Source organism: Strix aluco, chromosome 3 (assembly GCF_031877795.1).
Source record: "Strix aluco isolate bStrAlu1 chromosome 3, bStrAlu1.hap1, whole genome shotgun sequence".
Taxonomy (NCBI): Eukaryota; Metazoa; Chordata; class Aves; order Strigiformes; family Strigidae; genus Strix; species Strix aluco.
Window position 1 is genome coordinate 47,906,347 of NC_133933.1, and position 21,396 is coordinate 47,927,742.

General features: G+C 36.3%; 1 protein-coding gene across 4 annotated transcripts in view; it reads left to right on the plus strand.

Annotated features, from left to right (window-relative positions):
* The window catches only part of LYST (lysosomal trafficking regulator), an 87,692-nt gene that overhangs the window by 29,924 nt on the left and 36,372 nt on the right, over positions 1 to 21,396 (plus strand). For all 4 annotated transcript variants that reach the window (XM_074818420.1, XM_074818419.1, XM_074818421.1 and 1 more), the window contains exons 7-21: positions 193 to 354; positions 1,029 to 1,185; positions 3,443 to 3,669; positions 5,000 to 5,066; positions 5,906 to 6,015; positions 7,041 to 7,464; positions 8,660 to 8,804; positions 9,625 to 9,798; positions 11,438 to 11,598; positions 13,375 to 13,565; positions 15,105 to 15,350; positions 16,976 to 17,149; positions 17,652 to 17,801; positions 18,399 to 18,536; positions 20,294 to 20,492. In XM_074818420.1, the coding sequence (XP_074674521.1) occupies positions 193 to 354; positions 1,029 to 1,185; positions 3,443 to 3,669; positions 5,000 to 5,066; positions 5,906 to 6,015; positions 7,041 to 7,464; positions 8,660 to 8,804; positions 9,625 to 9,798; positions 11,438 to 11,598; positions 13,375 to 13,565; positions 15,105 to 15,350; positions 16,976 to 17,149; positions 17,652 to 17,801; positions 18,399 to 18,536; positions 20,294 to 20,492 (2,725 nt within the window). The remainder of the gene's footprint in view (positions 1 to 192; positions 355 to 1,028; positions 1,186 to 3,442; positions 3,670 to 4,999; positions 5,067 to 5,905; positions 6,016 to 7,040; positions 7,465 to 8,659; positions 8,805 to 9,624; positions 9,799 to 11,437; positions 11,599 to 13,374; positions 13,566 to 15,104; positions 15,351 to 16,975; positions 17,150 to 17,651; positions 17,802 to 18,398; positions 18,537 to 20,293; positions 20,493 to 21,396) is intronic.

Sequence of the window (21,396 nt, forward strand, 5' to 3'; positions counted from 1 at the left end):
TGTGGAGATTGCTTAACCAACTAAATCTGTCATGACAAACAGGTTGAATCCTTCTTATTGCAAGAGACTGGACGAAGGCTGGTTTTAGCTGAGAAGTCAGATTAGTGTAGGTGGAAGGGGGACATCTTAAATGAAAGCACTAGGTCAAACAGAATAACATGAATCAAAATGTTTGTCTCCCCCAAAATGCAGAATACCTGTGTGGATGATATCTTACTTCAAATAAGAGAGCAGCTTGCTCAATCAAAAGTGATAGAAACTGACTTGGCAAAGCCTCTGTTTGATTCACTGCTTCGTGTTGCATTGGGCACTTTTTCTGCTGATCTGGATCATTCTGAAGAAAAAACTGAAAAGGTATGGAACACCAACTAAGTAGTCTAATTCTAAATACTGCAAGGTTTGCTCAGTCAGGTTTATATTGTTTGGGTCTATTTTTAAACTTGATAGGACATGTTTAAATGTGTTTGGTTACTATGGCTGTTGAAGATTAATTCTGATTCTCATATGTAAGTGTGTAAATTGAATGGTGGTTATTGATATGGTCCACACATTTACTGCTCAGAAATGAGTCATGCCCCAAAAAGGATCAAGCTGTGTTATGCTTTGTGGACATACCTGAAACTTGATGTACTCTTTACTCTTTGACTCTTGAGAGTGTGACAGACTCTCAAAGGGAGAGCTTCAAACAGGGCTGTTGACTGACCTTAGTGGCTGCAGACATATCTTCACCTTAGAGTGACTGTCAAGGTGCGTGTTTATCATGGTAGTGGTTTTTGAAAACACATTTATTCTTAATGCATTGGCTACCTGCTTATCAAAGCATTGGTCAGGTAGGTAGTAGGAAGAATCCATCTTTGCAGAATCCATTTTTTTATGTAAGAATGAAGTATTCTTCAAAAGTATCTCAAGTTTCTTGAAAGTGTATGATTAATTTGTTTCTTTTGGCAATGGGCTTGGGGAAAATAAGCACCTGGAGGGTTCTAAATTGCTTGCTTTTCTGACCAAAGATGGTAAATTTGCTTGTACAGACCCATTACACTGAAAAGGAGCCTGTGTCACAACCCGGAGATATTTCTGAAGAAACTGAAGAATCACAGTGCTGTAGTCTTAAATTTTTTGCTGAAGAGGAAGGATATGAAGCAGATAGTGAAAGTAACCCAGATGATAGTGAAACCAAGAATGAAGGTAATTGTGAACTTTATGAATATACAAAGCAGTCTTTATGACATAGCAAAGCTTGCTTGTCTTTTGAGATGTGCAAAAATAGGGTGAGCATCAGACCTTTAGCAGATAAACATAGTTTAACTTTTTTACTTCCAGTAGGATGAAGTTACAGATGGAGAGATGATGAATATTCTTGCTGAGTGTTACAGGAACTGTTCTGTTTTGGTGGTTTTGGTTTATGTGACTCTTGCTCTAAAGTAATTTTGCTCAAATGTATTATGGTCTAAAAGCAGTTTTCTCCAGATATGCTTATCAGTAATTTGTTTCAAAATCAGTGCTTAATTTCTTATTTAGTATTATAACAATCCTGTAGAAATTGGATAGTCTAATTATATCATAGAATTGTAGAACACCAGGTTGGAAGGGACTCAAGGATCATTTGGTCCACCCTTTCTTGGTAGAAGCACGGTCTAGAGAAGATGGCCCAGGACCCTGTCCAGGTGAATCTTAACAGTGTCCAGTGTTGGAGAATCCACCACTTCCCTGGGGACATTATTCTAATGGCTCGTTGTTCCCATTGTGAAAAATTTTCTTTTTGTGTGCAATTAGAACATCCCCAGGAGTAACTGGTACCCATTACTCCTTGTCTTTTCCATGTGACTCCTTGTAAAAAGGGAGTCTCCATCTTCCTTGTAGCCACCCTTTAAATACTGGAACATGGTGACAAGGTCTCCCCTAAGACTTCTCTTCTCACGGCTGAACAAACCAAGTTCTCTCAGCCTTTCTGCATGCAGCAGGCTTTCCAGTCCTTTAATAATCTTTGTGGCCCTTCTCTGGACCCTCTTCAGCCTGTCCACATAATTTTTTTGTATAGCAGGGACCAAAACTGAACACAGTATTGCAGGTGTGGCCTGACAAGTGCTGAGTAGAGTGGGATAATGACTTCATCTCTGCTCGTGATGTCCTTGTTGATGCAACCCAGGTTCCTGTTGGCTGGCTTTGCTGCTGCAGCACACTGTTCACTCACGTTGAGCTGCTTGTCCACCAGGACCCCCAGACAGATCCCCTTCCACAGAGCTGCCCCCCAGCCAGGTAGATGCCAGCCTGTGCTGCACCCCTGGATTGTGTTTTCCCAGGTGCAAGACCTGTTTGCCTCCACCCTCTGGGTGCAGCCTGTCAGCCAGCTCCCCACCCACTGCACAGACCACTTGTCTAGACTGTAATGTATCAGCTTCTCTAGGAGGAGGCTGTGGAGAACTGTATCAAAAGCCTTGGAGAAATCTAGGTAGGCAGTGTCCACTGCTCACCTCACATTGACCAAGCAGGTTACTTGTTGTAGGAGGTGAATGTGATTTGCCATTGGTGAATCTGTGCGGGCTTTTCCCAATTACATGCTTCATTTGACTTGTGATAGCCCCCTTGTGATAGTATGTATCTCTTTGTATTCATTCAGGGTTTGATGTGCACATCTCGTGCTGTATTCTGTTTGTGTAATTAATTTTGAACATGTGTTTGCTTTTAATTTTTCCTTTGTGCTGAATATCTGGATGCTTACATTCTTGTATGAGGTCAGCATGAACAGTAACAGCCTTTAATGGAACTGCATTCAACTGTTGCTGTTTACCTGTGTGACTAGGCTTTATTGACAGTTGTACAACACTTTAAAAGCATTTCTGAATTAAAAATTTAACCTGAAATATTTGCATGAAACATATGTCTGTACCAAATAGTTTTTTTTAAGTAACATCTTTTAAAGTTTCTCCAAGGTCCAAGAGGAGAGACTTAAATGTTGTGGTGGTTTTGCTTTTTTGATTGTCATGTAAATATTCTCTCATGTGCATTTTCTGAGTAAAATAACTAAACTGCTTCCCCCAACCTTTTAACATAAAATAATTTCAATTTATCTCCTTCCTTAGCAGGCTCAGACTTATGTATAGAAGCTTGAGGTTCTATTGCAATGATTTTACTGTCATGTTTCATGAATTGTGTATTTCATGATTACTCTGTGTGTCCAGTTCCCAAGAAATGAAGGCACAGTTTAAGAGCATGTAATGGAAGAAACTGCATCTTTGCTCTTCTGTATTAGCAGGAAAATATGAAAATCTGAAGCAGAATAGAAGATTATACTATTATTTTGAAAACTGCTTATAAGCTAGTAACTATTTTTGGTTTGTACCTGTGAGAAGGCTGGAGAAACTATGTCCTTGGATGTTCTGCTTAAATCATGCAAACTGTATTCAGCTGAGTAAGTTTCAGTAAGACAAGTGTTTTCTTTCAGGAGCAGACACAAAGGCAGAACCAGGATGTACTGGTCCTTCAGGTTATTTTAATGACCTAGCTGAAAACATCAGTCAAGGAGAATTAATGTATCCTGAAATCTGCATGTTAGAATTAAACTTGCTCTCAGCTGGTAATGCAAGTTTAGATGTGCTTGCTCATGTATTCCAAAGCTGCCTGAAAATCGTCACCCAAAAGGAGAGGAATGCCACTGTACTTATAGAACAGGTAAAAATGTTATTAAAGGCAACAGCTTAGCAGTTGTATATCTGATTTGCTTCAGTTTTATAGTACCAGTATATCTAATAGAGTGATCTCAGAACTATTCTCACTTGTTAATGGCACTTGGTAAGACCTGTAACAATGTAAAGGACTGATATTGCCAGCTGCATTGCATTTATTACCTTTCAATACACTAGTTAACTATATTTTCTGGTATCTGACCTATAAAGCTTTTGAGTTTCACAGTTACCTTATTTTATCAAAACTGATAACTAGAGCTATAGATACAGATTTCATGAGTGTCAGACCTTTGAAAAAGACAGAAAAGCTAATATCTTCCTGTATATGGATATATGTAAACATTCTAAATATATGTATTCCATATGTACATTTAGAAACTTTCAGTGGTGTACCTCAAAAGTATTTCATACTTTTATTCTTCATAAGTTTACATTAGAAATTAGTTATGCATATGTTGATGTTCTCATGATCCTTTGGAATTTGATTGTTAGCTTGTTTTTTGCTTTTTAATAACTAAATTGAGTATGCCCCTTTTGCAAAAGAAGAAAATATGGTTAAGTAATCTAAGCATGAAGAGCTTGTTTGTATGATCATTTGATTAAGAAGCAGTTAATGCTTTACAGCTTAAACCAAAAGCAGGAAAGGAAAACATTGTTTTGTTTCAGTACTCCAATTCTTTGTGTGAATTATTAGCTTTAAATCACTAGCACACATGTATTTCTTGTTTCTGAACTTCAACACATGAAACTACTAACAGTTCAAAATCTCATTTTCATTACTCTTCAATATAATTTAAAGAGCATTGTATCAAACTAATCAATTTAGAGATTTTGAATATCTTTAGACTTTTTTCAAATTACCTTTATCTAAGATGCATTTGTGAAGGATGCTCTTCAGTACATGGGGATTTTTTGTAATTACTCTTTAATCTTGCATAAAAAGGTTGGGGAAAGGTTGAATTTGCTTTCAATATTGCATCGGTATGTAACAACATGCTGTGTTCTGTCACCACTGTTAAATTCTGTAATTCTGTTATGGGGCAGAAAACAAGGGAGATCCCAGCTGCTGAACTGATAATGGCTGAAAGGTTTCTTTCTAAAATAATTTGGATTTCAAAGTCTGTCTTCAGCAACTGAACTGTACAGAACACAAAAAATGTTCATTAGTAAATATAAAAAAAATTTTCATACAGTAACTGGAACTGTCTTTAAAATCAACAGTAGACAAGAATTGACTGAAAGAAATTATTTCCTAGTTCTTTGAGCTGGTGTATATTCTTTAGATATAAACTTTCCCTGTGTCTTTTTTTTAACAGGGAGCTGTCAAACACCTTTTGGGAGGATTTCTGAACATATTGACACAAACGGAATCTAGTTTTCATGGTGAGTTCAAGGTCTAAGTAACTTAAATACTGCTTTTTATAACTTAATATATACAGACTCAAGTTTTTAGTTCACAGTGCAAATGCAAAATTGACAAAGCAAATTCATTGGCATGTGTGAATTTATGCAGCTGCTTCTTTAACTTGTGACAAGTATCTAACTTATGTGTAAATACAGGGTTATTTCTGAGCTAGTGGAAATCTGTTATTTAAACACATGCTGGCAGATCTGAAAATGGTAGTTGAAATCGTAAACCCTAGGGTTGACAGTGTTAACAAACATTGCTTGGAAAAATAGCAGTTCTCTTACTGATTGAATCTGACTCCATCACAACCTAAGTTTTTATTTCAAATTTCATTGTAACACAAGTCTTAGTGATGTCTTGATTGTGTTCTATTTCTAATCAGAAAACAGCTGGCTAATCCATGAATGTGGAAGCAAATTTAAATGCTTGCCCTAAAGTAGCTTCACATAATGAGGTTGCTCCACAGCAGGAGATGATGTAAACCCATTCCAGGACTTTGATCCCTGACTTTGTGGGGATAGCTTTTGCAATGTAGATGGTAGGTTCCCAGACTTTCAGACTCCAGTTTGCAAACCTAGGAGCCAGGCTTGGTGTAGCCATCTAGATTCATTCAATGAAATTTTGAATGGTAGTGTCAGGAAGTACTGTTGGATCTCTCTAGAATTCATCTTGTAATAGCTACTGCTTCCTGAATTTTAAATGTTTTGCAAAACACTCTGCATTCCAAATAAATCTTTCCTCATAATAGTATGGAATAAGAATTTCTAAAGCTTTTAAAATTCTTCTCAAGAATATTTTGTCTCCTTATTTTTAGCATGTCAGATGGTGCTGGTAGACCTGTTAGTTTCCTTAATGAGTTCACAGACATGTTCAGAAGAGCTCACACTGCTTCTGAGGATATTTTTGGAGAAGACACCTTGTACGGTATGTATGGAGTAGCACATAGCAAAATTCAGAAGCTTAATAAGAATGAAGCAAAAATAAAATCCTTTTGTGTCCCAAGAATTTTGGTAATGTAACAACAACATTCTAACTGATCAGAGCAAATGAAATTTGGTTGTTAAAACAGATCATTCTTAATGTGGAAAGGAAATAGATAAGAAAAGAGGGGATTTTTGAAGTGTGTGTTAGTCTTGGGAAGTCTCTTCAGCATGAGAAAACAAGATTCCTCTTGGAGACTGATGTGGTTATGGGTGACAGAACACTCTTAATACTGTAAAATTTGAAGTAATTCCTGTAAAGTTATAAAACATTTCACTATTTCAGGAATGGTTTAGCAGCAGAAATTACTTTCAAAACTGTCTTAAGTTGGTTTGTGTAACACTGGAATCTACTGTGTGGGATATACTGCTGAAATACCTAGCTATTCGTTTGTATGGGAGTCCATAGGAAAAAAAAAGTCAAAGGAAATAAAAAGACTGTGGAGTCTGAAATAGTACCAAACAAGGAGACACAAGTAAATTTTTCAAATGTGACTTGCAATAATTGGCTAAGTAATTAGAGAAACTTCTTGGCTTAAGTGCTCAGCTAGTTTTGTTACTGATCATGCAATAACAAAGTGATGGCCTGTGTGTGCATTCCTGACTAGCCTCAAACATAGGATAAAAGGTGTGGTCTTTTGTTGAGGTATAAGTTAATCTGTTAGCACATAACAAATGTGGGATAAGATTGTGCAATGACCACCCGTTGTGGTTCAGCTGATTCCTAAGCATGGTGACTTGAAGCTTGATCTGCCCTAAATCCCCAGAACTGTTGGGTCATAGTCTGTTGAAGTTACTACTTGATGCTTTGTAAATGTGTATCAGTTTGAATATGGAAGTCCACCTCCTGTTGGGAAAACAGGAATCCAAGTTTAAATGAAGAGTGGGTTTCTGTTTAGTTAGATGACACTTGACTATGTGGTGTAAACAGTTTATTTTTTTCTCATTTGTTTGGTTTATTTCTTCTAGGAGATACTACTCAAGGGTGTATTGAAGATTATCGAAACTAATATTTATATGAACCCATTACAGTACCTTACCTTCCCTTTGCTACATGGCACAAGTTTGAGTATTAGTTCTTCACAAAAATCTGCTAGCACTTCCAACAGCAAAACTGCGGGACTATTAAAAAGAGCAAAATTTTCACAGAGCAAGAAAGAGGCAGATGGTGAAAATTTGAGTCACCAGCTGTTTTCTTCTTGGCATGTAGCCCCAATTCACTTGCCTTTAGTTGGACAAAACTGTTGGCCACACATGTCTGAAGGCTTCAGTGTCTCACTGTGGTTTCATCTGGAGTGTGCTCATGAAACAGAAAATTCAACAGAAAAGGGGAAAAAAATCAAGAGAAGCAGCAGACTGGTAGCTGTAAGAGAGAACAGCTTTGACAGCACAGGTGAGGATATAGTACTTCCTGTTTCTATTTAGGTAGCACCGAAGAATTCTGGTTACAAGTATTACTAATTGATATTCCATATACAAAAGGTTGAACTTCTTTCTTATGGATATTAAACAGGAGTGGTAGTCTTTCTGATTTTTCTTTGAGTACTGTGTCATATACTTAAAGATAAAACATTTCCAGCCTTAGTTTTTAAGTTGGATTAATGCCTGGTTCCTTAGAAATTTAGTATTCTCGCTGAATTTGTAACTTCAGTAAAAAGCCTTCATGCTACTTCATGTTATGATGAAAATAGTAAATGCTGCAGCTGAAAGGTCATGGGAAAAGACTGCTCTCAAGTCTATTTGGTCTCATGTATTGATGAAGTGGCTTTTGTGTTCTTTTTCTTTAATAGAGAGCTAGTAAATCTTTGTGATTTAGGATTTAAATAGGAAGTCTTAGCTAAAAGATGCTCTGAATCCATCAAGTCAGAGCCTGAGGCTGACTCAGTATAAATCCTCTAACTTTCCTTGTGTGTGCCATTGTAAATGTTAATAGCTGTATAACACTTCTGTTTATCTTTGTAGAGACCCACCTGCTTCCAAACTCTTCTGAGCAGAATCTTTTGGTTTGTAATTTGTAGGAGGAAAAATTCTTTGTTATTTAAAATGCCTCCCAATCACAACACTTGGAATATCTTTTACTGTCCTTTTTTTTTCTACTGTATTTGAATAAAAGAAGGGACAAACCTGCCCTGAATCTTGAAACTCACTAGAGCTGCTTTTGTTAGGTCTGTGCTGTTGCTTGGTGAAGTAAAAATATTAAATGCAAGATCATACTTAAAGGGTAGTATGATTTGTGAAGAAAAATCTAAACATTTCTTGGTGAACACTAAGCATGCCAGTTCAACGTAGGAATATAATATGATATGGCATGTTGAAAACAACATTGAATTAGACTATATTCATGCTTAGTGGCTTTACATGGTTACAAAGACATCTGAAGAGCTGAGTTAATGTGGATCTCCTCTATTTCAGTTTATAAGAGACCTAGGTCTCTGAAGAGAATCAGGCAAGGTGGGGGGGTTTGGAAAAACGACCACAAAACCCCTACATAGTACCTGAACTATTTCTTTTCACACTTGATAGCTGTTAGGACAGGCTTTGTTGTTGTATTGTATTGTAATTGTGTATAAACATGTTTATATTTCTAGAAGAAATGAAGTCTACAGGAATGGAATACCTAAGCCTGGGAGATAAACTTGTTGAAGATGGCTGTGTTCATATCATTTCACTGGGTTCCAAAGCACTGATGATACAAGTCTGGGCAGACTTGAACACTGGAGCATTCATATTTCGGTATGGTGTATTAGTCCAAAAGCAATCTTGTGAACATACGTATTGTTACTTCCAGTAGCAGCTTGCAGAGAATACTGATGGAGAGTAGAAAACTAATTTCTATAGTAGAGTCATCTTGCACACTGATGGCAACATCAAGTACATTGGGTGCATACAGATCTACAGGTTTACTTGCTTAAAGTGTTAGTCTCTGGTCTTGCGTGTTTCCTGTAGCCATATATAAATAATTGGCCCAAAGAAAGATGCAAGATCAGTCATAAACATAATGCAATGCAAGGTAGCAATTCAAGTGTTAAAGGATGTAATAAATTTGTGAAGATAAGCAAAAGCTTTTGTAGCTGTAGGTTTTCACACTTGAAGTGTGAAAATTGCTGTTACTTAATACTTACTACAGCAATCTTGGTTTTAATCTTCTGAACACATTTTAGCTCTAATTTAGTTCTTGTAAGTAATGTATCCTTAAAATGAGTCTAAAGCTGCAATTTTAGAACACTATTCCACAGCATTCAAAGTACCTGCACTTTTTCAATAAACTGAATTTAACTCTTCTCTGTAAAATAGAGATAATATCCTTATGTTAAATGTAAGCAGATTAATGTAAACAAGTTTAAAATAACTAAGTTGAAACTAATGTGAGGATTTTCCTAGCTTATGTTGAGCACTCTAAATATAGCATTGTGATCAAAAATATTATCTGTGAAAGTTAAGGAATGCAATCTCAGAGTAACTGAGGCCAAAAAATTGCAAATTTGGGGCTTAAAATGCAAATTTGAAAACAAACATGCACACACTTGTTTTTCCTTTTCTGTTGTTTTTATAGTATGTGCATGGATCCAAATGATGAGATGAAAGCTGGTCTGCTGGCACAGGCTGAATCTCCAGAGAATGTTTTCCTTGTGGGCAGGTGGCAGCATTTGGCAATAACATATTGGCAGCAGCCAGAAGGCAAGAAAAATATCCATGGAAAGCTGTTGCTGTGGGTTTCTGGTCAGAGGTAAAGTATATGTTAGCTGTACCTATATATTAATCTTCTTAAAAAGATGTTTTCTGGTAGGAAAATATCTGTACTATATTGGTGTAAGTTGAAGTTATGGTTGAGTAGTCTTCTGGGGTAGGAGAAGGATGTCTTACACTGCTAGGAATTCCCTAGAAATATCCAGAATTGTCTTGATTGCTTTGAGAATCATCAGTTCATACCGTGGACCAATTTGTCACAAATAAGTGAAAGAGGTAAGTACTACAAGATTTTGAGTAAGATTCAAAAAAAGCTATGGCATGAAGTTAGCAGTAGGCATAATGTGTCTGGTGAAGAATTCAAATTGAGGAGGTATAGTTCAGGTACTGAAAATATTGTTGAAAGCAGGAATGAAGAGATGGAGAGAAGGCAGTCATTTTGGTCCACTGAGAGAAATGGAGAGGGGAGAAGTTAAAAAATATTTCAGACAAGATCCGAACTAGCAGTGGGAAGTACTACTTCTTCCACTGAAAACTTAAGGTCCATGCTTCTAAATGAGGTACCTGATGCTAGGTTGGGTGGGCTTGTGCCTGCATGAAATATTAACTGGTTAGAGAAAAAGGAATTTATTAAATATTTCAGTTTTTATCCTTTCTTCCTAAAGTCCAGACTATGAAGACTTCCTTTGTGTCCCAAATATGAAGCAGGTGGTCAAAATACTATCATGTAAAACAACTAGATGTATCATAAACTCTTTACTATTCCTCTAGAATTTGGTCAGTAAACAAGCAACATTATTAAAGATATTCTTAAAGCTGTATCTAGGAAAAAAGCTGTTGCACAGTTTTTCCTCCTGCAGTTAAACCTATAGCTGTAAAGTATAATACATATTTGACTTAGTTCTTGAAACTACATGGAGTTAATTTTTAAGCAACGTGATTTCCTCCCCTCCATTGTTCAGTCTGTGCATGCTGATATGCAGTAAAGTCCAAATATGGAGATACAGGAGAAACTAAGAATACTACAGTGTTCTGCACATGTGTAGTTAATGTGGCCCCTCTATATATAGAGTTAGTTGTCAATTGGCTAATAGTTAGGCTCTTCCAGAAAGTTGCAGATGACCTTTACAGTCCAACTGGTCTGTCTGTAAATGCACACTAGGCTTATTGCCTGTGGCTGTACAGCACACTAGCTCTGACACCTCCCTGGTATAAGCAAATCCCCGACATGGTGTTTTCCATATGTGAACCACAGTTTTCATGATGTACATTAGCATATTCAAAGGCCTTTGACTTTTTAGGAACAGTAGAAATTATTGAAAAACTAATTATTGAAAAACTGTGATATTTTACAAGTGTGTATAGTGTTATATACAGCTTCTTGTCTAAGGTCAGAGGGAAGAAGAAAAGAATTCCGGATCTAGGAAATCTTGCCTGTATGGCAACTCTAGTTGGGGACTCTATTCCTCTGTTTTGTGCAGTATTTGAATACATACATTATTATGTAAGTGAGTTTTAAGGTGCCTAGAAGTTGAAGATGTCTTTAGTAATTTAATGTTGATAACAGCATGGCTTCTCATCTACTAAATATTAAAGTCTATTTTAAGCCTAAGCTGAATACCTTAGCAATTTTGATCATTTCTTAATGTTTAAACTTGTTTCTTTATATGTATTTTTAGGAAATGTGAGATTAATTTAGATTACGCACTACCAAGGAAATCAAGCTTATCATCTGACAGCAATAAAACATTTTGCATGATTGGCCATTGTATATCATCTCAAGAAGAATTGCTTCGATTGTCGGGTAGATGGGATCTTGGAAATCTGCTTCTATTTAATGGTACTTTTGTATGCTTTTTTTTTTCTTGAGTAAGTCTTCATTTCCTCTTTCCCCTCCAAGATCAAAGGCTTAGTTTGATTTTTTTTTTTTAAACATACCAAGTTTTTACAGTAAAAACAATACACTTTTTACCAGCATCCAGCATAATCTATCAGGGAGAAAGCAGGTAAATGTTTCAGTATTGGGTACTTTCTAATTGTGTCCTTCTGCTGCTATTCTTTTGCTTTCTTTTTAGTTGCTGTAATTGGTAATTCCAGTTCCTTTAGTGTTTCTTTTATTTTCTTTAAATAATACCTTTTTGTAGGGGATGGAGAGATGGTGGTACTTGTTCTGTTTTTTTCATAAAGCACTCAGTCTCTCCCAGCTGGAAAATTGATTTCACTTACCTGCTTCTAAACTGCTACTTTCAAATTACTTACAGCATATTAAAAAGTAAACAAAATCTGAACCACTGAATACCAAGTTAAGCATGCTTATTTCTGAAACTGCTGAAGTTACTTTGGGGTTTTCTTAGATGTATAACTCTCCTCCCTTCTCAGAAAGTTTTGTCCAGGACTTCTGGTTGTTTGCTTAGAGCTGAAGACTGCAACCCTGCTGTTCATCAGCTGGCATTTCTTCATGTGCAGTGGTCTGGTCAGGACTACTGCATAAGTGAAATCAGTTTAACAGGGTGTGTGGTGTGTAGCTATACTAGCATAGTGTATCTGTGTGGGCCACAGGTGGGATGCTCGTCATAAATGTAAGCTCCACCTTGTGAATCTACATGGTCTGATCCCCGTGTGCCTACAGCCAGTGTAACTGGTGTATTCAGAGGACACTGGATTTTCTGCTACAGTTGTCATGTACCTGTACATCTCAGACTTTGGTCTTCCTGGATGCTTCTTTTGAGTTTGCTTTCTCACAAACAGATGACCTGAGATGCGCTGTCTAGAAAGGGGAGGGAGGTTCATTTGGCTTTCTACAAATTTTTTTTTTCCTCCCTGTTAATTTTAGTGAGCTTTTATTGTTGTTGTGTCCTTGGACACTGTGGTGGTTTATCCCCTGCCGGGGTCTGAGACCACGCGGACGCTGCCCGTCCCCCACAAAGGGAGTGAAATACAAAGCCCCAAGACTGAAATAAGGAAAGGTTTAATACAACAATGCAATAGCAACACAACCAACAATAACAATAACACTAATAGTGATAGCAATGAACAGAGCAAAATAGCTACCAAATACAGCAGTTTGAAGCACGATGTACAAAACCACGAGTGCACCGTGCTCCCGCGCCAGGAAAATGTGACCTGCCAGGATGTGAGGTCCGCATGGTATCTGAATAACCCGGCTAGAGCTCCCCCCCCACTGCTGGGGAAACTTAACCCTATCCTGGTTAAACCAGGACAGACACTCTACCCAACTATCCATGATGTTGTAGCATGTTGTTGCTATCACTAATCTTGTTATGCTTTGAAAACATTGAGGAGGTGTGGACTCTTCAATTCTAAAGTGTAATTGATTATTCACACCTGTTGGTCTTCAGTTCATGCAGACATTTTCCTGACTTCATTTCAGTTGCCTTTGCCACTGAATTGATCTGGCCTGTGATGTGTCAGAAGTCACTGATCTACAGTAGCTAATAGCAAGCATTAGACTGTACTGATTGTTTTTCATCAGCAGGGCCTATGAAAACCAACCAGCGGTCCTCCTTGTAAGATCTCTGATGCAGTCTACTAGCCGATGTATGAATTTTGCCTTATTGCATACTAAAGAGTTAACGGCTTCTTTTCCGGTTTTTAGGTGCAAAGATTGGACCAGAGGAAGCATTTTACTTATACACATGTGGGCCAGACTTCACATCTGTAATGCCTTGTAAATATGGCAAAACACTGACTGATTGCTCTAAGTACATAAGTAAAGAGATTCTACAATGTGAACAAATTAAGGAGCTCTTCATGGCAAAAAAGGAAGTGGATGTTGGGCCTTTAATTGTAAGTTGCTACTTAAAAATGGTTCTTAATCTCTTGTAACTGATTAAGAAACTGGGAACACATTTCCTGCTGTCTCCCAAGTACTTCACTTTCTCAAAGCAGGCAGGAGCAAATCCAATTCTCATTAAAATCACTGCAGGGTTCTTCCCACTTATTTCAGTGGGAGTTGAACCTCACAGAGGGTGACTATTTCATCTTGCTTTAGGTTGGATTCTGACAACTTCTAGATGTTCCAGCATCTATAATATTGCATATTTATCTCATAAGCAGGCACCTCTAAATGCCCTAGGATGATTATGTTGCTCTTCTCTCCATTAGTGTAAAGGTAGCCAAGGCTTAGTTAACCTTTTAACATTAAAAGTGAGAGGAGAAAGGAGGATTTATCTGGCTTTAACAGCAAGCCAAAGACTTCATACCAATTCTTTGAGGGCTTTGAGGGAGTAAGTTTGCATCAAGTTTGACTGAAAAGTCATTTTCCAGCTGGCAGTTCTTAGCTTTTTTCATCTTTCATGACTGAAACAGCCATGCCAGATGCAGGTGTAAATATAGTTACACTAGAAAAAAAATAAAATAAAACTTTATTGTCAGTGGAGCCTGCTATATCTGGGGAATTGTGTTCATGCATTGTTAATTTCTGCTGTATGAATTGTTTCCACTAGAGGGATTTTCCTGATCTTGTTCTACAGCAGCTCTGTAGCTGTAGGCAAAGGGTCATTTTGTCTGCATGTGATCCTTGTAAACATCAGTACTAAATTTTGAATGGGTTAAGAAGGAATGCATGGAATAAATAAAAAGCCTAACAAATCAGTCATGCAACTTTTAAGCCTATTTTGCCTTACAAAACACCAAGTAACCAGAGAGAAGAACTATGTGCCCAAAGTGATGAATTAATCTGTGCTTTTGCATAGAATGCAAGTGCCTTAAATGTAATTATTTATCTATTTTAAATAACCTCTCAGATATGATAATTTTACATTTTCTGTGAAAATGAGTCAGTTCCTTTCCAAAGGAGCTCTGGTTTTGATCTAAGTCTCTTCATCAGTAATGAAACTTCTATTGAGATCCTCTTATGGCAAAGCTGATTAAAGAATAGACTTAAAATTGGAGAAATTTTGAAAAAATAGCAGATAACTTCCTATTTTGGACTTGCCACTTGAGAAAGGGAAACAATTTGCCCAATACCACTGTGTGCTCATTTTCTTTTAAATTTGTCAGTAATTGTTTTTATGCAAAATAGCTGTAATTCTTCAGGAGATAAGAGGGGGATCCTTGGTGGATTTTTTTAGTGCTTTCTTAACTTTGTGTTGTAGGTATTGCATACATTTGCTAAAATTTAGGAATACTGTTGCATTTCTAGTGCATGTGCATCCACGTGAAACTTAAGACCATGCTAATGGTAAAGTAGAAATGAACTGCTGAAGCTGCTGCTGCTTGCTGTTAGGTGGCTTTTGTGTGTGGCGTTTTGTGTTTTGGGGGAGTGCTTTGTTTTTTTTGTATTAAACTTTTTGAAAAAAACCCTGTAACCTTCTCTTGTTTCAGGAGAGTCTCGCTGTTGTTTATACCACATGCTGTCCTGGTCAGTACACCATATATGAACCGGTTATTAGACTGAAAGGTCAAGTGAAAACTGTATCTTCTCAGAGACCTTTCAGTTTAAAAGAAGTTCAGAGCAATGTATTGGATGCTCATCAGCTGAAAACACTTCAGCCTGTTGAATATAGAACTCTTCAGGGTATACTACATGAAATTGGAGGAACTGGTGCATTTGTTTTCCTCTTTGCTAGGGTAAGGGGGCTGGAAGAGGGGGGTGCATGTATGTGTTCTTCCATATAAAATTTTCCTTGGATCTTGGGTAGTAAGTCACATATTCTAGCTGCCTTGCTCTAGTCTGCCTGTGATTTCTTTTAAAGAAAATTTGTGGAAAATACTTGTGGCATAACACAAACTGCATCATGCAGGTTGTCTTAGATTGGAAACTTAGTTATAATTCTATTATGTAATGTTTTTATAACACTGCTGGTATGTAAGATGTGGTGTTACATTCTGATTTGAGATGGGACTTCTAGATGTCAAAAGATACTGTTTTTAGGAGTGTTGTAGAACTGGTCATATTTTTGGTCTCTAATTTTCAAAAGCACTTAAATTTATTGCATATCTTTAACGCTCTAAACACAGGATATTCCCAATGCAAGTATGAACAATTGTAAAACTATGTAGTGTGCAGAGCTTTGATTTTTTTTTTATCTAATAAATAGTGAGAGCTTTTTTGAAAACTGTTCAGCCATGTTCAAAGGTTTATTCTGTCTAAAAAAACCTGTAATTTCAAAATTAAGGGTATGAGCCTTAACTTAGTTACTACTTAGCCTCTCCATGTAAAGGTCACAGTTAATATTTGTGCTAGGAGTCTCTGAAGTACTACAGTTAATTCAAAATACTAATGTAGGCCTAGAACACGTTTGGTTCTGTGTACCTCTGGCAATGGTAGTGTTTTGAAAGGTGTGTGGAGAGTAACCAATGCATATGAGGCTAGAGACAGTCTGGTGTTTGGCCTTCTGGTTTTGAAGACACTGTTGTAATTCTAACATTGATAGTAAAATGAGGAGAAAATCCTTATTCATGTTATTGTATTACATAAATTTATGCTAAGTATGTGCTACAGATCCTGCTGTAGACTCTATTTGCATCAGTTAAGCAAGCAAACAATAGATCACCTGTCAGACAATAGAGGTATACTTGTGTATAACTAAGTGCAGCAGAGTTAACAGGCACACAGCAAGAGAACCTATAGGAACTGAAATTCCATTCATGTGAGATTTCCGTTTTGTACGTTTTTGCTAAAAATACTATTTGCTCTTTCTTGGGATTCAAGAATTGTAGGAAGCAAAGATTGAAGAATGGTCCGTGGTCTTCATCTGTCAAATAGCTTGTCTCTTTATGGACAAAATAAAACTTTAATGTTTGATACTTCCAGGTAGAGATAGTCTAGCCCTTCAGGAACCTTAATTTAAAGCTTCCCTTAAACATTTGGGAAACATACCTTTCCAGGGCAAACAGGGTCTATTCTTAGTGGCTTATGTATTTCATGACCTTGTGACTTCGTAGTATACCAAGAATGAATTGGTGCCTTGTACTTAAATTTTACTTAGAACAGATTTTTTTCTTAAAAGGGGATTCTTGTAACAGGATTTTTATTTTCTTAGCAGGTCATCATTTACCACAGTAAGAATTACCACTTCAGATATAATATCTGAATGTACGCTCACAGGCAAAAATGAAGGTTATGTACATAACCTCAAAATCTTTAAAACAGATTTAATCCAGAAATTATAATTTTAGGTCTGCAACAAAGCATTTTTAAGGCTTTTTTCTAAATGTTTCTCATTTAAACTGTTTTAAATTTGTCTTTTCAGGTTGTAGAGATTAGCACCTGTGAAGACACTCAAGCCTTAGCATTACAACTTATACTATCTTTAACAAAATACAGTCAACAGAGAATACAGGAGATGGACAATTGTAATGGTTATTCTATGATTCATCGAGTGTTGATCAAACCAAAATGCATTGTTGGATTTTGCATGCTGAAGGTAGAGTGCTCTTTAAACCTGTTATTTTGTTCAGTGTTAGCAGAAATTTAGAAATTTCTCTGATTTTAATTCTACATTTGAAGCTGTCTTCACAAAGGTAGAACAGTGTTTTACCTTAAACTAGAAACTCCTGATAAGTAAGGGGAGAAAAAGGAAATAAAGACCCTGATTTCAGAGATGAGGAGTGGGAGGAAAGCAACTTTGTTTCTCTGACAGCAAAGATCTTCAAGCAAGCTTAAACTTGTAAACAATTAATAAAAGTTGCTTGCATGCACTTAAATATTTTTTTAAAAAAAGTTTGTACTGGTGTTACAAGAATGAAGCCTCTTAAATGTCTCCAGTGGGGTTAATAAACTCAGTAACTATTTTCAAAGTTGACCAGGTAGATATATGCCTTCCCTATCAAGAGTTTGATGTCTCTTTAAAGAATTTTTTAGTAAATTGGATAGAACTGTACTGCTTTGTGCTTATGACATTCAAAAAATTTTTTCATCTCTTGAAGACTCTGCTTGAAGGATGCTGCAGTGATGAGATTCTCTATATAAATGAAAATGGGCAATTCATGCTTGACACAGATTCTACAGCAGTTATCCAAGATGTTCAATTGCTAGAAAAGCTGCTGCTTGACTGGAAGATATGGTCTAAAGCAAAGGTAATTACTTTCATTTTTGAAAGATTTTAAGTCTAAAAGTCAATATTAAGAAAAAAAGATTAAGTATTATGAGGTCTGAAATTAATTTCTCCAGCTAGATGTCAGTAATTACTAAAATATTTTTTTTTTAATTAATGGTCCTTATTTTTCTTTGAATAGCTGGTAGTAGTATCAAGCTCCCATTATCAGTGATGCAGGTAGCCTTAGTATATTAAGTTCTGTAAATGTAACTTATGTAAATGACTTGTTAGTTGAATGGATTAATTTTCTAGGGAAACTTGTTAAGACTGAGGAAGACCTGCTTCCCTCTGGAGTTAAGCTGTTGAAAATAACCATGCAGTGTTAATATAGCAAAAAATATACAAAACTAGTTTTAGACAAGAAGTAATTTTTTTTGTAGCTTAATCATTAAAATATGCTTCATTTTGTATGAGCATAATTTTCCTGATAGTTTGTAGTTCTGACCTGACCATTTGCAATCATTTAGTCTTTGAGGGGCAAAACTAACTTTATCCTAAACTGTTTGTGTTTTTTTTATTTTCAGTGTGTAGACTCAGAAATATATTTTTGAAGCCATGTTCCTGTTTTGTTTTTCAGCAAGGTGTTTGGGAAACTCTGTTAGCAGCTCTAGAAATCCTTATCAGAGCTAACCATCACCAACAGATGTTTAACATTAAACAGCTATTGAAAGCTCAAGTGGTACATCACTTCCTGTTAACTTGTCAGGTTCTGCAGGTATTTTCACTCTGAAATCCTACTTTGGGCTTGGCAAATACTGTTTTACTTGGTGTGGGGGAGACTAAATGCTGTAGGAAAAACTACTTTAGTAGACTCTATGCTTTCAGCCCCCCTTTGCCTTCCTCAACAGGCACTGTTGCTGTGAACTGATACAGTTCCCTATTGGGTGCTCTATTTACTGCTGGACAGAAGGGGCAAGAGATTTTAACCATTTGGTACTATTTGAAACCCTGGGTGCTAGGTTACTTGCACAATCCATACATGAGTAGGAGCTGAAATGACCTGTGACCCTTTTATAAAGACCTGAGATGTCTCTTACTAGTTCAAGTCTTCATGACTGAAAAATATAGATATTGTGTAAGTACCAGAAACTGTCCTGTATCTCACCAAAGCTAATAGGGCACCTGGCCTGTAGTACTCAATCTGAGAACTCCTCTTAAAATTATTGACCCAGTAGTAGCTTCCTCCATGGCATGGAGATAGCTGTTCTAAAAAGGACTTTGAGGAAGTGCTTCAGCCCTTGCATAGACATTTCTTAGGAACATGTTTTTGAAATGGTTTCCTGCTTATAGTACATACCTGTTTGTGAAAACATAGATTGTAATCCCTTTTTTCTACACTGTATTTTTTATCTTGCATTCCTTTTTGAGTTTTTCACTGTAACACATGAAATGCATTCATTGTTTTTCCTTCTTCTAATGATTTTTCCAAATGTGTCTTTTAATCATTTTCACTGCTGTAAATTTTTAGTTTCTTCATTTTTGTGTGGTCTTCCCTACCTTTGGAGCTTGTTAGTGGTATAGTTAACTTTTAAAATTGTATATTAATGCAAATGCCTAGATACAGAATGTTACGAAGTATTTTCCCTTTCTTTTGCACATGAGTAAAAACACTAGTATACATGCCTATTGGGAAAAAATTAATTTCTTAGTTTAAAAAAACTACTCAAATTGGCCAACAGTGATTTGGCAATTTTTTGGGAATGATGGAATGAAAGATTAAAATTATATAAATGATTTGCTTTGGAAACCTCACTTAAATTAACTTCATTTAGTCTTCTCATACAGCAGTCTCAGTTAAGGTGTTTGGGTACCAAAAAAAGAGGTAAAATTTGGAGAAGTTAGAAACAAGTTAATTGCCATACTCACATTACAATGAGGTTTCCCACAAGTTTATTGAAGTCCTCTTCTAAAATCATTGTTCAGTTAATAGATTTTTTTTCAAAGAGCCATTGTCGAACTATCAAATGCTTGATCAAGCAGAAATTATAAATATAATTATCAATGAAATCTCAAATGTGTCTGTTTATAAAAGTGGCTGTTGAAGTGGAAATTCAGAAGACCCAGTGTGGCACTGTTCAGAAAGTTTTTGTTTGAAATGTTAGTATCAGCAACTATTTTAATTTCTCTACAAATATATAATACGATGGCAGTAAACTACACTTCCAATGGTGATTTATGCTCTAAGGCTCCAGCATTTCAAATCAGGGTAGTATAGTATGTGGAAGATGTTAATTTTCTAAAAATAAACTTGCATAACATCTGCAATGCTTTGTTTGTGCCTGAATTTTGAGTGTGCTGGACTTGGGTAACGTTGAGTAGGTACAGTAGCTCCTCTGAAGTTAAAGAATACAGGCTGTATTACTTAAGCTTTTTTCTTGTCTGTTCTATGACAGTGTGACAATTTTTTTAAAAAGACATTTTGCCAATTTAAAAATACAAATAACTTACAGTTGTACTACTCTTCATTTCTAGGAGCATAAAGAAGGGCACCTTGCATCCCTGCCTCAGGAGGTTTGCAGGTCATTTGTGAAAATAATTGAAGAAGTACTTGGATCTCCACCAGACCTGGAATTGCTGACACTAGTCTTCAATTTTCTCTTAGCAGTTCACCCTCCCACTAATACATATGTTTGTCACAATCCTACCAACTTCTACTTTTCCCTGCACATAGGTAGATATGTCACATTTAACTAGAAGTAAAGAGGAAGATAAAAATCTAGTCATAAATTGATATCTAAAAAACCTTTTCACTCATAAAATACTATTCTATGAATATAATTTTTGATTGGTATATTGTAATAACTGTATATAAAAATTATTGAACTACTGGGACTTAATAGTTTACATTGAGAGACATTATAATGACACTTTGTTGCTTGGCTTACTTCGAGATCTTTTTTCTGTCTACGGCCATAAATAATTTCATTGGTGGTTATGTCTTTAAAGCTTGATGCTAAACAGAATGCTTAACATTTAGCTGCCTGTATGGACACATTTGCCTGTGAGCAAATCTTAGAGAAAAACGTCTAACTTAGCTGTAAATGAAGCTTATTCAGAAATATGTGTATATGGTCCTGTCTCCATCTCTACTTTCTTGTTTCCTGTTACTGAATTCCTAGAAAAATAAAAGGCCTGAGGAGCACTTGAGCAAGCTATCAGTTGCACTGCAAGACATCATTGGGAGACACCATCAGTGCATTGCATACATGTTATGGAAATTACCTGTGTGCTTTCAGGCATGCACATCTAGAGCGAGCAACAGGTGTCTTTAATATATCTGTACTAGATGATCACTTTGGCAAAATGAGTGATATGAGCTTTAAAAATTCTTCCTTTTTCTTTTAGAAGATGAGAAACTGGTACATGTGTAGTTCATGTTTTAATATTAGCATTGTACAACCTTAGCCATAACTTATGTAAACATGGGAAGTATCATCCAAGTTTGAAATGTTTTCTCCTTTTGCAGATGCCTGTGTGCCTCCAGTTTTAGTAACTGGTTTCAAAGGCAATACAGTTTTTATCTGTATCTGTCCTCTAATACTAACAGATGTAAAACTCTGAGTAAGAATAGAATG